The sequence below is a fragment of the Nuphar pumila genome, chromosome 12, assembly GCF_984573655.1.
Source record: "Nuphar pumila chromosome 12, dmNupPumi1.hap1.1, whole genome shotgun sequence".
NCBI lineage: Eukaryota > Viridiplantae > Streptophyta > Magnoliopsida > Nymphaeales > Nymphaeaceae > Nuphar > Nuphar pumila.
In genome coordinates, this window is record NC_143260.1 from 57,658,598 (window position 1) to 57,675,966 (window position 17,369).

Below are 17,369 nucleotides of genomic sequence, written 5' to 3' on the forward strand. Positions count from 1 at the left end.
GGACCCGAAACCCAAAACCAACCCCAAGTTACGGTGCGCCTTACCACCATCAATATGGATCCGCAAGTTGGATCCAACTGTGGATCCTCGGGTTCGCAAAAACTTACGGTTTAACGCAAATAATTATGCATAAATACCCCTTTATGAGTCCTAGATCCGAAATATGGATCTTAGGTCCAAATTGCATGTTTCCAAACATTTTATAAAAAAAATAATGGCAAAAACTTACAGTTTTTAGAAATTTTGACCATGTTTTGATACTAACTTTTTAACGACCCCAAACTCACCCTTGAAAATTTATGAATTTTTTTATAAATATAGGTTTTTAAATCATTGTGGAAAAGCAAACCCACAGACCTGGGGCACATCATAAATTTTATATCCGATATGATCACACAACACTTATTTCAAACTATGATTTAAATCAAACCATAATTTAATTCAAATTAAAATCAACTTAATAATCTAAACTTTAAGTTCACAAGTTTAAACACAATCCAATCCCATAACAGTTAGAATTTTTGCCACCAAATCATAAATCATTGTCATCTTAATCAAGTCATCCCCACCATTATCATACTCAATTAATCTTGAGCCTCGACACTTGAAAAAGGTTTTTAAAAATGAGGTAAGAACTGAAGTTCTCATATGAGACCCCTTCAAAATCCAACTGTAAGGAAATAAGCATATATCAGAAAACATGCATAAGTTTAACAATAAATTTTAAGCACACATTACAATGTAAGCAAACTTGCAATATAAATTAATTTGATGCATACTATCAATCACATGCTTTTCAAATCAACGTAAGAATCAAAACATAATTGATGTATGAATCAATGTAGATTTCATGAGTGACTTGTTATCTAATTGTTAATCATTGTTTTTTAATGCATGTTCATACTTAATGCAACACATTTAAGTTTTATCTTGAATAAAACTCGTAGATACTAAAAACGGGTTAAAATTCTGAGGTTAAGGCAATACCCAATTTGTATCTTAATCACACAATTTGTATTTTATTAATCGGGTCTCACACATATCCTTCGACCAATGTCGAGAATTATCATCCTAAGTCAGAATATTAAGAATCATCACTTAATGTCAAGACAACAAGGGGCATCATCACCATTTGATGTCATTTTTCTTGATATACCAATAACTATAGCTGAGTCAAACTACACTAACCCAAGACAAGGCAAAGTGGTGGTAAGTTTTCTACAACCGTGGCTAGAAACACGAACCACCTATTGGGTTCTTGGGGTAAACAGTGCACATGACATTCAGTATCCTCACAGTCCCCATGACCGCCATCAAAGGATCTCACTATTTGAGAGGGCAACCAAGGAAGAAAATTAATTACATTATTTAGGTCTCTTATACCTTTCTTAATCTATTAAGGATTCTTCATAAAAGAAAAACATGCAAATCAATATGCATTATCTGATTGAGCCTTTACCCTCGTCGGTTATAACAATGTAATATTTGTGCCACGTGGAATTAAATCATAAGCATCATAAATTAATATGACAATGCTCATGATTTTATAACTAATATAACATAATGCATAGCCTCAATAGGCTCACGAGTGGTTCAACCAAAGTCACCCCAGAATCAGTGTCATTCAAATAGGACACAATCACATAACGACCTCTGGTTCACAAAATAGACAAGTGTGCATTCACCTTATATGAAATAAATACATACTCGCATACCTAACTAGACCCAAGTTCATATCATACTCAAAAGAATCCGGATTCTTAACCTAATTAAAATTAGATTCAAAGAACAAGTGAAATCCATACAAATTATGAACTAGGAAGATTAGGTTTATAAATTTTTATAAAGGAAAAAAAACAGAATTTTATTCACACATCTGAAAAATCAAGTTTTATAATCATACCCAGAAAATTAGTGGATTTATATGCAAGATCCCAGATTTTACCTATTTAAGAAAAACTTAGATTCATTTAACAAGATCCCAGACTTAAATTGTGTTGACAAAAATACAGATTTATATAATTTAAATCATTTAACAAAAAACAAGATTTATTCAATTTAAATCTCAGATTTAAATTAAACTTGAACTTAATTAAATTCAGATTTATCCAATTAAATAAAAAAATAAAAACTTGATTTTTTATTTAATCTAAAACCAGATTTAATTAATAAAGAAAAACTCAGATTTTATTAAATCTAAGACCAGATTTTATTAAGCAAGATAAACTTAGATTTAACTAAATCTAATACCAGATTTTATAAGCAATTAAAAACTCAGGTTTCCTTAAATCTAACTCCAGATTTCAGAACTAAATAAAAACTCAATTTTTTATTATGAAAGGGTCTCCAAATTGCATAGGTTAAAACAACGCCTTATTTTTCAAAAATCTAAGTTTATTCAATAAGATTGCAGTTTTATCATGTCACAAGAGATAATCAACTCAAATTTCTTTTAAAAAAATCCAAAACAAGTTTATTTAATCGGAGAAATTTTCCGTTACTACGTAACTTAGAAAAACAATTGGATCTCAAAGGTAACCATACATAAACTGAAAGTTTGGACCATAAGATTGATGTGATAAAAAAAAAATCAGGTCTTATGGTGTCTATAATAAAAAAAAAAATCAGATTATAAGGTGAATATGCTAACTGGACAAATTCAGACCATAAAGTGAATGCCATAACAGGGTAATATCAGATCACAACATGAATGTGATAACAGTAAAAAAAAATATTAGAGTTTGTAAGAATGGATGTGATAACATGGAGCAATATTTTAGATCATAAGGATGCATACCATACACGAAAAATATTCAGATCACATGATAAACGCGATAACAGGAGCATCTTGACGTGATACAGGGCTGGGACAAAATCGCCGGATAAACTCTGGAACCCTTTCAGCAAATCGGTACCGACAGGAGGATCAACACAATGTCGTATGGATGGTCAATCCAGACAAATACAAGGCAAGAATCTAAGCAAATAGATCCGCTCAGATACATGAACAAACAGAAATCAAACAGTGTATCAAACCTGTTCATACGGTTAATATAATTATATATATATATATATATATGTTATTGAGGCTTGCCGTTACCTATAAAGATAATCCATTCAGGCCCACTACTAACAACATTAGCAACAAAAACTAATAGCAGCCTATAGGAGTCATTAAACCCCACAATCGTGAAGATCGACACAACCCTAACAAGATTCCAACACATCTTATGAAAAAAAAAAGTATTCTATCGTGCATAGACTAAACTCATTTTTTTTTCTTAAAAAAAAAACCATATACATGATTCAAATCCATACTAATCTCCTTGCCTATCGAGCCATGGAAGGATACCCGCACCTTGGTCGATGGCTGAACCGAAGCAATCCAAGCGAGGTTTCTCCACAAGCATACAGCCTCTTACTTCCACAATCTCAAAAAGGCAGCCTCTCGCTTTCTGTTTCTCTTTCCTCTTGCTTCCTCTCTCTCTCAAAGGGCTCCACTCTTTTTATAAATGGGCTAGGTGACGTCCTTAAAAAAAGAAGACTTAGGAAATATAAGGCTTTCCTTATCTAGATAAATAGTTAGCTTTTTTTATAGCTACCATTTTCTTTTCTTTCTTTTTTTTTCAGAATTCCCTAATTAGTTTAAAATTTAACACACCTACTAACCTCAGACCATGGATCTTATCCACAAGATCCACGATCCAACCCAAGGGTCCATGCAAGCGCTATCTTCTATATATTATTATTATAATATTAATTTATTATCTACCACTAAAATTTTATAAATTGTCATTAATTAAATTTTTAAAAAACTGGAAAATTACAAAGTCTTACAGTAGGAAAATGGGAAGCTGGAACACAGACTTATTCTTTTAGTACTAAACATTTTGCAACCATAAATCAAAGTTCCCAGCTCACAAGATAAAATTTGATAAATCGAATTAAAAAACTTGACAAACAGTTTGGTGGTTAAAAGTACAACCAATGAGAACGAGTTTTGGATGACAACATTTTTCTCAATCTACCTTTGCCTCGTCATTTGTCGGAGTCGAGGCATGGGATACAACAAGAGAAGTCTCACGCATAATTGTGCATGTCTTTATCCTTCAATCATTTTGGGGCAACTTTGGTTGTCTCAACGATTCATCCTGTCGATGAAATTCAGAGATATCACTTTCTGTTTGCAAGTAACAGACACAAAAACAAACAAGGCAATGCGGCTAACCTTGATACACACATAAATATAGTGAACATCAGGTTTTTCTCCAAGCACTGAGGGGTCAAAGCTACCATCTTCATTCAAAGGAATGGTATCTGTCACTTTCAGTGTCTGATGTTCAGGTCCTTTCTCTGATCCAAACTTTTCTGTCAGAAATTGATGCAATTGTCAGCACTTTTTAACACTTCTACGCCTAACTTAAGTGAGAAAAATATCCACAAAAAAAACAGGGATATATTGAAATACACATATTTAAGGATGCATACGCATGCAAGAAGGATATCTTCCAAGAACACAGAATATGAGATTCACTTCTGGAAGCAATCACATGCATAGTTGAACATATAAACGATTAGAAATATACATCTAATTAGACATCAAAATATCACTGTCTTATCAAACGAGGATTTATTTCTTGTTCAGAATGCATTTGAGGGCAGAGACAATGACTCCCCTGAGATAACTATCATTGTGACAGATTGCCTTGGAGAATGTATTAGATTACACAGGTGGAAAATGAGAACTGGATTTTTTTCCATTTTTTATTCTCTGGACAGTGAAAACTGAGAATTTGTAAACTGCAGTTATTCAGATTTGGATCTGCCCATTTGCAAACATTGACCCGACCACTAAAGCGAAATGAGTTCAAATCTGGATCTAAATCCAGAACCTGGTACCCAATATCACAAATCCTCTGAAAACAACCTGCACTTCAATTCATTGAGCATCAAACTAGAAAATTTTCACCACCTAACCATAACACATATGTTGATCTAAACATGACTTGCAAATAATGTTGTAACAAGGAAGAAAAAAAACTCTTCTGTACTCTTGAGCATCAAACAAACATAATACATATTGCACCCATCCATGTAAGATATATTAGCTTTCTCCAGAATCTGCGAACAAGAGATTTAAGAGAAGAAAGAGAGAAAGAGGCTGCAATGAGTCACGGTTTTTCATAAAGAGAAACTGTGACCTCTTTCATTAATATATAGGAAAAATCCCTATTACATGTTGAGGGTATTTACAAGTATGCCATTATGTTGTGGACATGGTACATACAAGTAGTTTGGATCCAGATCCGGATCCGGATCCGGATCCAAACTTAAATACAAAACAATACAATGTCTAATAGTCTCCCTCAAGTTGTGCATGATTTTGGATCATGGACAACTTGCTCTTTAGGAACCAAAAACGGCACTTTGTGAGTCTTTTAGTAAACAAATCAGTCACTTGGTCTTCTGTTCTAATATAATGAGGCTCAATCTCTTTTTCTTCAATCTTCTACCTGATAAAATGTTGATCAATCTCAATGTGCTTGGTCTTGTTGTGATAAATGGGACTGAGAGATATTTGAATAGCACTTTGGTTGTCACAAAAGAGCAGCTCTTTTAGCTCTGTCAACAAATGTTTAGTCTACAGCAGCCATCGTCCTGTATTTTGCTTCTGTGTTAGATCTAGCCACTGTTTTCTGTTTTCTACTACTCCAAGAAACAAGATTGGCACCAATGAAAACGCCATACCCTGAAACTGACTTTCGATCATCAAGATCCACGGCCCAGTCTGCATCTGAATAAACAATGATGTCATGAGCAGTATTCATGGATCTGCTTTTGGTGTACAAAAGTCCATCTCCAACAGTACTCTTAAAGTACCTTAGTATCCTTTTTACTGCATCCATGTGTCTCGTCCTTGGCTCATGCATGAATTGAGAAACTTGATTGACTGAATATGTAATATCGGGTCTGGTAAAGGTAAGATATTGAAGCATTCCTACTAAACTCCGATATTTGGTGGGATTATGATACAAGTCTCCGTCTTGCAGACTTAGTTTCTGGTTAAGCACACTAGGAGTAGCAAGAGGCTTGCAATCTTTCATTCCACCCTTTTATAACAGATTCAGGGTGTATTTATGTTGGGTCTGTAAAAGTATCTTCAACAAGATACTTTAGTCGATAACACAACAACCTTAAGAATAAATGTGTGAACATACACACCCAAGAACACTTGTGCACAACAAACACAACACACCGAATCACAAATGTGCACTTGCACCCATAAGTTTCATAAACACTAAAGAGGTTGGGCTATAATCCCAAATCCCTTGAGGAAATACAAGAGGAGCTGCCCATATAAATAGGGCTTGGAGGAGGCCTTGGGAGGGGCTCCACATAGTCGTTGGAGCCCCTCCAACGGTCACATTTGTGACCGTTGGAGGGGTCCAACGACTAGTGGGTTGGGCCCCTCCCAATGAATGTACAATGCATTAAATGCAAAAAACAAAAATACAAAAAGAAAAAGAAAAAAGAAAATACAAAAAAAACATATTCTTGAAAAAAAATGTGTAAAATTCCTAAACTACCCTTACTATGACTATATATATTTTATATATATAATTGGTAAATACATATACATATATTATATATATGTATATGTATTACCTTATATATATAAAATATATATACGAAATTACAAGTTTGATTACATAATTTAACACCCCCCCTCAAACTTAGGGCAAGATGATCGATAGTTTGCCAAGAAGGAAGTTAAACCGCGGAGCGCACAGGGCTTTAGTAAAGAAATCGGTCAACTGATATTCGGACGTGACATAAGGAAGGTCGATAACTCCTCGGAGATATGCTTCACGAACATAGTGACAGTCCATTTCGATGTGTTTTGTCCGCTCATGAAAGGTGTGGTTCTTTGCAATGTAGATTGCACTTTTGTTGTCGCAGCATAGCTTGGTGGGACCTTCAATTTTGATCCCCATGTCTTCTAGCAGTTGGTGAATCCAAACAATCTCCATGGTAGTAGTGGCCATGGCACGATATTCAGCTTCAGTTGAGGAGAGCGACATCTTTTGTTGCTTCTTGCATCTCCACGAAATTAGTGAGTTTCCTAAGAACACACAAAAACCAGTGGTGGAGTGACGGTTATTTGGGTCACCTCCCCAATCTGAGTCAGTATAAGCAATCAATTTTAAATCAGAGGAAGAGGACAGAAAAACTCCCTTATTTAGAGTACCCTTTATGTATCTTACGACCCGTAAGATGGCACTCATGTGAACGGATGTAGGCGCATGCTGAAATTGACTTGCAGTATGGACTGCATGGGATATATCTGGTCTGGTAATACTCAGATACATCAGGGACCCTACAAGTTGTCTGTAAGGTGTAGGATCCAATAGGGGAACTCCATCATCAATTTTCATCTTTGCTCCTACTACCGCAGGAGTTTCACACAGCTTCTCATCTGTAATACCTGACTTGTCAATGATCTCAGAAGCAAGCTTAGTTTGAGATAAGAAATATCCTCGAAGAGAGTATGCCACTTCAATTCCCAAAAAATAAGTTAAAAAACCCAAGTCAGACATTTCAAATTTATCTTTTAAGATAGATTTTATACTTTTAACCCCGTTAGAATCACTCCCAGTGATGAGCATGTCATCAACATACAGAAGTAAAATAACAATCCCTGCATTGGATTTTCTAACAAATAGAGCAGTGTCAGTAAAACAAGAGGAAAAACCATTCTCAATCATAACAGAGTTAAATCTATCATACCAAGCCTTGGGAGCTTGTTTTAGGCCATAAAGTGCTTTCTGAAGACGAAGCACCTTTCCCTTAGGAGTCTCCATTCCAGGAGGAGCATCCATGTAGACTTCTTCGCTTAAATCGCCATTTAAAAAGGCATTTTTCACATCCATTTGATAGATGTTCCATTTGTTGATAGAGGCAACGGTTATAAGACATCGAACAGTGACCATACGAGCTACAGGAGCAAAAGTTTCTTCATAGTCAATACCATATTCTTGACTATAACCTTTTGCAACCAAGCGAGCTTTATACCTTTCAAGGGATCCATTACTTTTAGTTTTTACTTTGAAAACCCATCTGCACCCTATTGTTTTCTTGCCTTTAGGAAGATTTTGGAATTCCCAGATTTTGGCTCTTCTCAGAGCCTCAAGTTCATTGTCCATAGCATTAATCCATTCAGGGCATTTACGTGCTTCTTCAAAATTTCTAGGTTCTATATAAGAGTGGATGGCACTAAGGCAGGCTCTATATCTTGGTGAGAAAGAGTCATAGGAAATGAACCTAGAAGGAGGCCTTCTACTTCTCTCAGTTCTACGAGGGATCACTTCATTCTGAGAGGCACTGGAACTGGCATCATTATATCTGTCAAGAGCACTCCTAAAGTTGTTTTGATCTCTATGAGAGTAGGTGATAGGGTCTCTAGGTAATTCAATAGGTTGATGTGACGAAGGAGACAAGGAGATGTTTTCCTCGGTTTCAAGTTCATTTGGGTTATCTTGATCTGACTCATTATCACTAGTATCATCGTCCTTATTCAGTAAATCAAATAAAAAAGAGTAATCCATATTTTCATTATGAGGGTCACAACTTTCAAATCCACTAACATTTTTCAAAAAACTCACGTTCCTGGAAACATACAACTTATCACTTTTGATATCATAACAACGAAACCCCTTTTGGGTTTCAGAATAGCCAAGAAAGGCACAAGTAATGGCCTTTGGAGAAAGTTTGTCATTCTTATCAGTAAGAACAAAACACTTACACCCAAAGACCCTTAACCTGCTATAATCAGGTTCCTTATCATACAGTTTTTCAAAGGGAGAAATTTTGTTTAAATTTTTCGATGGAAGTCGGTTTATGAGATAGACAGAGGTAAGAGCTGCCTCAGCCCAAAGATTTTTTGGAATGTTTTGAGAAATAAGCAAAGTCCTAGTTGTTTCAATGATGTGCCTGTGTTTTCGTTCGGCTAACCCATTTTGTTGAGGGGTTTTTGGACATGATTTTTGGTGAAGAATTCCAAAATTTTCAAGATAACCCTTAAATTCATTTGAGAGGTATTCTCCTCCAGAGTCAGACCTAAAAATTTTTAAAGATCCATTGAATTGATTTGAAATCATCATGTGAAAATTTTTAAAGGTTGAAAAAACTTCATGTTTATGTTTAAGGAAATAGATCCAACAAAACCTAGTATAGTCATCCACAAAGATTACATAATATGAAAAACCTCCTTTAGACATTACTGGAGCCGGTCCCCATACATCGGAATGGACAATTTCAAATGGTTTTGTCGTAAACATGGATCTTTGAGGAAAGGGCAAACATTTCATTTTCCCAAGAATGCATTCATTACACAAAAAGTCACTTTTACAAAGATGTTTAACAAAAGGCAAGTACGAGATTTTAACAATATTGGGATGACCCAATCTCTTATGCCATACATGAATGTCTTTGTTTTGGACGACGTTGCAAAATTGACTCTTGGGAACTTGAAGAAAATCTACGTAGTAGAGGTCTCCTCTTCTAGAGCCTTCCCCAATCAATCTCCCGGACTGGCGATCCTGTATCCAACATTTATTAGAAGAAAATTTTATATCGCAACCATGGTCCGAGAGTTGGGAAACGGAAAGAATATTTAGGTTAAGGTTTGGGATAAAACGAATTTTTGGAACAAAGAAGTCTTGTTTTTCAAAATTACCTATTCCTTTAATCTCAAGAGATGTACCGTCCGCGGTTGATACAAAGGATGGAAAAGCACTTTTAGAAAAATTTGAAAGAGTGCAATAACTAGGGGTCATGTGAAAGGATGCCCCGGAATCTAAAAGCCAAGATGTCTTACCGGGGGAAGAGGATGACATAGCGGCTCCGGAAGTACCTCCCTTGAGAAGAGGTTGTAGGGCTTCCACGATTTGTTGAAGAGAAAGAGACTCACTTGATAAAGGGGGTCGTTCTTCAACTTGAGATGCCATAGCCGTTGCAATCAATTTCTTCCATTTAGGACACAAGGGTTTGATATGTCCGGGTTCTTTACAATGATAGCAAGTTACTTTGCTATAGTCTCTTTTGTCATACCGATCATTTCCTCCTTGACCTTGATTCTTGAAATGAGGAGGTCTATAGGTCCTCATGTTATTTCCCAGTCTTGACACGGCATTAGCCATTTCACCATCTTCTTGAGTAGAAGAAGTAACAAGAATGCTAGGGTTATTTTTGCCAATCCCCATACGGGTTTCTTCACCACTTAGCTTGGTGATAACATTTTCGAGTGAGGGGGATGTGAAGGCGGAGAGAAGAGAGGACCGAACTTGTTCAAATTCGGGTCTAAGGCCATTTAAAAAATTGAAGAACCGGTCTTCTTCAAGTTGTTTGTGCCTTAATTCGATAGCCTCACCACTCCATTTAGGTTCAAGAATTGCGAGCTCGTCCCAAATAGAGGATAATTCGGCAAAGTACTCCCGAATGGTCATGTCATTTTGTTGGAGAGTCAAAGCCCTCTTTTGAAGAAAGTACTTGTGGGATAGATCTCTTGAGGTGTACATTTTCTCAAGATATACCCAAGCTTCGGAAGCCCTTTTAAATTTGATGATGTTGGCATTTATCTTGGTCTCAACGGATGAGAAAATCCAAGAGAATATCTTGAAGTTCTTCATTTCTCAATCATCATGTTTCTTAGAATACTCTTCAAGGGCCTTTTGTCTTTCATCCCCTTCAAGAATCTTAATATCACCTCCTTCAACAATGGTAATTTTGGGTTCCGTTTCCGGTATGGATCCATAAACGTAACCCCAAAGCCCCTTTCCTTTAATATGGGCTTCCATATTACCGGCCCAAACATGATAGTTTGAGCCATTAAGCTTAAACCCAAGAGAGAAATGGGAGTCTTTTTCGCCCATTAGAGAGGAAAGAATGCAAGAGATAGTATGTACCTTAATTACTTTTTGCGTCTTTCTTGACAAAAGGAGCTCCTAAAATATTGCTCGAAGAAGATGATCCTCTTTGATTTCAAAAAACTTGAAGGCACGCTTCCCGAAGAATGCAAAAGAAGGCGAGTCGCAATTCTTCTTCTTCAACGAGGCTTTGATACCATGTAAAAGTATCTTCAACAAGATACTTTAGTCGATAACACAACAACCTTAAGAATAAATGTGTGAACATACACACCCAAGAACACTTGTGCACAACAAACACAACACACCGAATCACAAATGTGCACTTGCACCCATAAGTTTCATAAACACTAAAGAGGTTGGGCTATAATCCCAAATCCCTTGAGGAAATACAAGAGGAGCTGCCCATATAAATAGGGCTTGGAGGAGGCCTTGGGAGGGGCTCCACATAGTCGTTGGAGCCCCTCCAACGGTCACATTTGTGACCGTTGGAGGGGTCCAACGACTAGTGGGTTGGGCCCCTCCCAATGCATGTACAATGCATTAAATGCAAAAAACAAAAATACAAAAAGAAAAAGAAAAAAGAAAATACAAAAAAAACATATTCTTGAAAAAGAATATGTGTAAAATTCCTAAACTACCCTTACTATGACTATATATATTTTATATATATAATTGGTAAATACATATACATATATTATATATATGTATATGTATTACCTTATATATATAAAATATATATACGAAATTACAAGTTTGATTACATAATTTAACAGGGTCAAAGTAAGTTTATTTCCTTGATTATCCACCTCTACTCCAAGAAAGTACCGAAGGCTCCCTAGGTCTTTCATTTTGAACCTTTGACTCAGAAGATCTTTAGTTTCTTGAAAATGATTCTCACTACTTCCTGTAATAATTATATCATCAACATATATCAACAAGAAGGTAGTAAACTCCTTACCTCGAAGAATAAATAGGGAGTGATCCAATTGCGATCGATAAAAATCATGTCTTTGAATTTCTAGGGAAAAACTCTCAAACCATGATCGAGATGCTTGTTTCAGTCCATAGAGTGCTTGATTTAATCTGCACACATACTCCTTTGAATCTCCCTCTGTATATCCTGGCGGTTGTTCCATGTATACTTCTTCCTTCAAATCCCCATGAAGAAAGGCATTCTTCACATCTCGCTGACTTATTCTCCAACCATAATCTACAGCCAATGAAAGAACAATGCGAATTGTGCCCATTTTCACAACTGGACTAAAGGTTTCATCATAGTCTTGTCCAAACTCTTGAGTTAATCGCTTTGCTACGAGACGAGCTTTGTATCGTTCAACACTCTCATCCGGTTTGTATTTGATCTTATAGACCCATCGTGACCCAACTACATTTTTATCTGAAGGTCGAGGGACAACTGTCCATATTTGACACTGATACAAAGCTTTCATCTCTTCATTCATAGCTTGAATCCATTTTTTGGAATTAATGGCTTGATGAAAATGTCTAGGCTCGGTCTCTTTCTCAATCTGTGACAAAAATAACTGAAAATCCATAGTGAAATTCTCATAACTGGCCCACCTTTCAATAGGATGTCAAGCTCTTTCAAATCGTCTGATCGGAATTGCTATTGTATTAGAAAAATAATGTCGTTCGATGGATGAAACATAGGCTCTTCTTGTTCAATACCACCCGGAGTCAAGAGTGAGTCCCTTTCTCTTCTCCTATAAACTTACCCAGCAAACTTGTTAATCTCTAGAGGATGTTCTATTTCAAGTTCCTGTATGTCACTGTATCCATCTTGACAGGATGTTTCTTGAGTACAGGAGGAAGAACACTCATTGTTGGTTGCAGGAAAGAGCTCTGCACTGAGCCATGGATCATAAAATAGCGCATTCATATTGGTTTGGGCAGAAACATATTCTCCATCACCAAAATCATTTTCATCAAAAACTACATTCCTAGATATCTTGATTCGTCTGCTGTCAGGATTATAACACCTGCACCCTTTGTGATGATCTGCATATCCGACAAATCTACACTTTAATGCCTTAACCTGAAACTTGTTTCGCAGAGAAGAGTCAATATAAACATAACACATGCAGCCAAAAATTTTTAGTTCATCATAATCAGGATGTTTCCCAAATAAGATGAAATAAGGTGATTTATTTTCTAAAAGCTTCATGGGCAGACGATTAATAATGTGAACAGCAAAGTGAAAGGCCTCTGTCCAGAGTCCTATAAGAGTATGACTTTCGTGCATCATGCTCATAATGCTTTCCACAATATGACGATATTTTCGTTCTGCAACTCTATTCTGTTGGGGTGTATGCGGGCAAGATACTCTACGATTTATCCCATTATCTTGGAGGTAATTGATAAAATCCCTGGAGGAGTATTCCCCCCACCATCACATTGGAAATGTAAAATATTACAAGAAAAGTGAGTTTTGACAAAAGCATGAAAACAACGAAAAATAGAGAAGACTTCAGATTTATTCTTCATGAAATATATCCAAGTGAAGCGGGAGAAATTATCAATAAAAATGACATAATATTTGTTGTCAGAATTGGAAGGATTAGGAGTCGGTCCCCATACATCGAAACAGACGATTTCAAAAGGCCTTGAAGCTCTCTCATTTATTGAATGAAAAGGAAGAACATGACTCTTACACATTTGACAACTCGAACACATTTTATTATCTGGTCTAGGAATCATGCTAGACTCAGGAATAAGACCATCAGATACTAGTCGCTCAACAAAGACTCGACCACAATGACCAAGACACAAATGCCAAAAATCGGCCTTATTACATTTATTTAAAGATTGCAAATTGAACACATGAATGTTCTTTGACGACATAGACTTAGGAGATGGCTTCAAGATAGGTCAAACACAAGTAGAAGGGTCCTCCTGGAAGACATACATATTTCCTCGGCGTTCCCCTCTAGCGAACATCTCCTTCGTTTGTAGAGCCTTGACATAAACAAAAGATGGAGTAAATTCAACGGAAGAATTGGTATGATCAACAAGCTTAGAAACGGAAACAATATTTTTTGTAATATCAGGGGCATGAAGAACATTGGAAAGGTGAAGTGGGGATTTAGGCAAGGGGATAGAAATATTTTCAATGTGGGTGATGGGGTGGTGTGACCCGTCTCCAGTGACAATGTTACATTTTCCAAAATAAGGAGTTAAAGTAGAGAATTTACCCGCATTACCTGTGACATGAGTAGCTGCCCCGGAATCAATACACCACACTCCTTTATCATCACGCTTCAAATCAAGCTCAGACAGCGTTGCCAAGAGAAGCTCTTTCACATCTCCCCCAAATTTTGAAGGGTTCTCCTTTCGTCCCGACGAGCTCTCACCCTTTTGGAACTTTCCTTTGTTTTGAGGATTGTGCCAACAATTGGCTTTTATGTGGCCTCGCTTGTTGCAAAGATAACATGTGGGTACGTTTCTTGCATTATAAAGAAGGGAAGCATTCGAGGTAGGCAATAGCCCACGTCTCCCTGGAGTACCTCGTCCTCGTCCTCTGCCACCACCAAAATTATTATCACCATGTCCCTGACCAAAAGAAACACTATTAGCAAGAACCTGTCCACCAGTCTCATGTGACATCCCTTTCAAAGTCATCTCATATTGAAGTAATTTTGCTTGTACGTCTTCAAATAATGGTAGATCAGGTAGACATAGCAAAGAAGTCGAGAGAACATGAAATTTTGATCCCAATCCATTCAAGGTTTGCCTGACCTTGTCTTTATCTACCACTTTATACCATACAACTGCAAGTTGATCACTGATGGTCTTAACCTTATTCAAGTATCCAATGAGAGACATGGAACCCTTAGTCAGGAGTTGAAACTCGCGCTGAAGAAAGGAAATTCTAGCCTCTGATATCTGAGAGTATGTCTTCACTAGTCTGTCCCACAATTCCTTTGCTGAGCATTCATCTGGAATTCCCACTAACACTTCTTGAGAGATAGTGGAAATAATAAAAGCAACTGCAGCTTGATCACGCTTCATCCAAATCTCATATTGGGGATTTGGAATATGTTGTATGAAATCAGCCTCATTTCTATTCTTAATTTCTTGTAAGATAAATGCTGGAGGAGCTCTTGTGCAATTAGTGTGTCATTTGGAAGCCACCAAGAAGATGCTGAAAAAAAAAGTTAATGTAGGAGGTAGAGAAACGATACAAGCATCATTCAATATATATGGAAGGAAGGATATAGATAGAAAAGTACGGAGGTATTTTTATTCTAGTTCACTCTCATTTAATGCGGCTAGAAATCCTTATTGAAATGATTTAGTAACATCTTTGACAAATTATAATTTGAGTGGCTATATGCCTCCCAGCTCAGAAAAAATACGAATCACACTTCTTGCAGAAGAGAGGGCAAATATGGAAAGGTTGCTGGAGATTAAAAAATATTCATGGGAGCAAAATAAAGTTTTTATTGTTTCTAATGGATGGACAGATTTTCAAAGGCGTCAACTGATCAATTTCATTGTTTGTTCGCTTAGTGGCCCAATATTCTTGAAAGCAGTTGATGCATCTGGGCAATATAAAATGCAGAGTATTTGAAGAGGTTGTTTATAAAAGTCATAAAAGAAGTGGATGATCAGAAAGTGGTATAAATCATTACAAACAACGCTCCAGTTTGTAAAAGTGCAGCGTTGAGTTTGGAGAGTGAGTACCCTCATATTATTTGGACTCCCTGTGTAGCACACAACTTAAATTTGGCTTTAAAGAGCATCTGCAACCCCAAAGAAAAAGAAAATTCACAAGCATATGCTTTATGTTCATGGATTGAAGATTTAGAAAGAAATGTCAAAAGCATTAGGAATTTTGTTGTTAACCATCATTGTGCTAATGCTATATTTAATAGGCATTCTAACCTGAAATTGTTGATCGCTGAAACACGTTTTGCGTCCATTATTGTAATGGTGAAGAGGATTAAAAAAGTGAAGAATGTTTTGGTTAACATGGTGACTGATGAAAATTGGACATTCTATCGTGTTGATGATGATATCAAAGCTCAAGAAATTAAGAAATTCATTCTTGATGATGAGTTTTAGGACAGAGTAGTATACTTCCTTCAATTTACGTAACCTATTTGAGAAATGTTAAGAGAAGTTGATAAAGATGAGCCCATGCTTCATAGAGTTTATGAAATGTGGGATAATATGATTGAAAAAATACAAGTTATAGTTTTCAAGCATGAAGAAAAAAATCGTGCATTGGATGATTCTAATTTTTTTAATCATATTCGTTCAATTTTAGTCAGAAGATGGGATAAGAGCAACACTCATTTGCATTGCATGGCACATTCTCTTAATCCAAAATATTATGCAAATAAGTGGCGGGCAGGTGGTATTGATCGTGTCCCTCCAAATTTAGACCCAGAGCTATCAAGACATAGAAATATGTGTATGACAAGATTTTTTTCAGAAGCATATCTTCTACATCAAGTCACACAAGAGTTTAAAAAATTTTCATTTTCGAGATTACATGGACCGGCATTATTCGCGAGAGAGGAGGATAATATAGATCCTATCACATGGTGGTCAACATTTGGATCAGAAACACCTTCTCTCTAACGTCTTGCAATAAGATTGCTATCGCAGCCTGCTAGTTCATCTTGTTGTGAAAGAAATTTGAGCACATATTCTCAAATCCACAACATGAAGAAAAACAAACTCACCAGCAAGCGTGCAGAGGATTTAGTATATGTTCATTAAAATCTTCGATTACTTTCGCGAACCAATGATAAATACATAAACTAATTTGCTCTCTTAGTTATTTGATTATTTCTTAATTTTTCATTTAAATATATTTGTATTATATTCAACATTTTCAAATTGGGTTTGTAACGCAGACAAGAAATATCCAAATTTTGGGATGTAAACCCAAAAGAGTGTGACTTCGAGGGAGAGCATGATTTCAACATGACAAACATGGATTTAGCTGAGCCCATTATTCCTTCTAAAGATGCATTTGATGTTGTAGAAGAAAATTATTAAGAGCCATTACTTCATCGTCATATACATTGTAGGATATGCTTTTAGTATGTAATTTAGTTCTTTTTTGCTTTACTTATTTGATTGATATTTAGGTTGATTTATGTAATTACTTTACTTATTTGATTGATATTTAGGTTGATTTATGTAATTGCTTTACTTATTTGATTGATATTTAGGTTGATATATTGCATGCATGATGAATGATATTATGACAATGTTAACTGTTAAAACTTCAAAATTATATATATATATATATATATATAATTTTTTACATTTTTGCCCTGTCGCACCCCCGCACCCAAGGTTTTTGAAAGTGTCGCACCCCCGCACCCGCACCCGCACATAGATCTCCCTATTCTCAAGCATTTTTCTCAAGATCTTTGCATGAGTTAATTATGTTGAAACTTGATGTGT

At 36.1% G+C, this 17,369-nt stretch overlaps 1 protein-coding gene across 1 annotated transcript in view; it reads right to left on the minus strand.

The window, feature by feature from the left end:
• Positions 1 to 3,780: 3,780 nt before the first annotated feature.
• LOC149820930 (S-adenosyl-L-methionine-dependent methyltransferases superfamily protein) overlaps positions 3,781 to 17,369 on the minus strand; it is a 52,198-nt gene continuing 38,609 nt past the window's right edge. The window contains exons 8-9 of the mRNA XM_089983814.1: positions 4,229 to 4,368; positions 3,781 to 4,151 (exon numbers count right to left, since the gene is read on the minus strand). Of these exons, the coding sequence (XP_089839940.1) occupies positions 4,110 to 4,151; positions 4,229 to 4,368 (182 nt within the window). The 3' untranslated portion in view covers positions 3,781 to 4,109. The remainder of the gene's footprint in view (positions 4,152 to 4,228; positions 4,369 to 17,369) is intronic.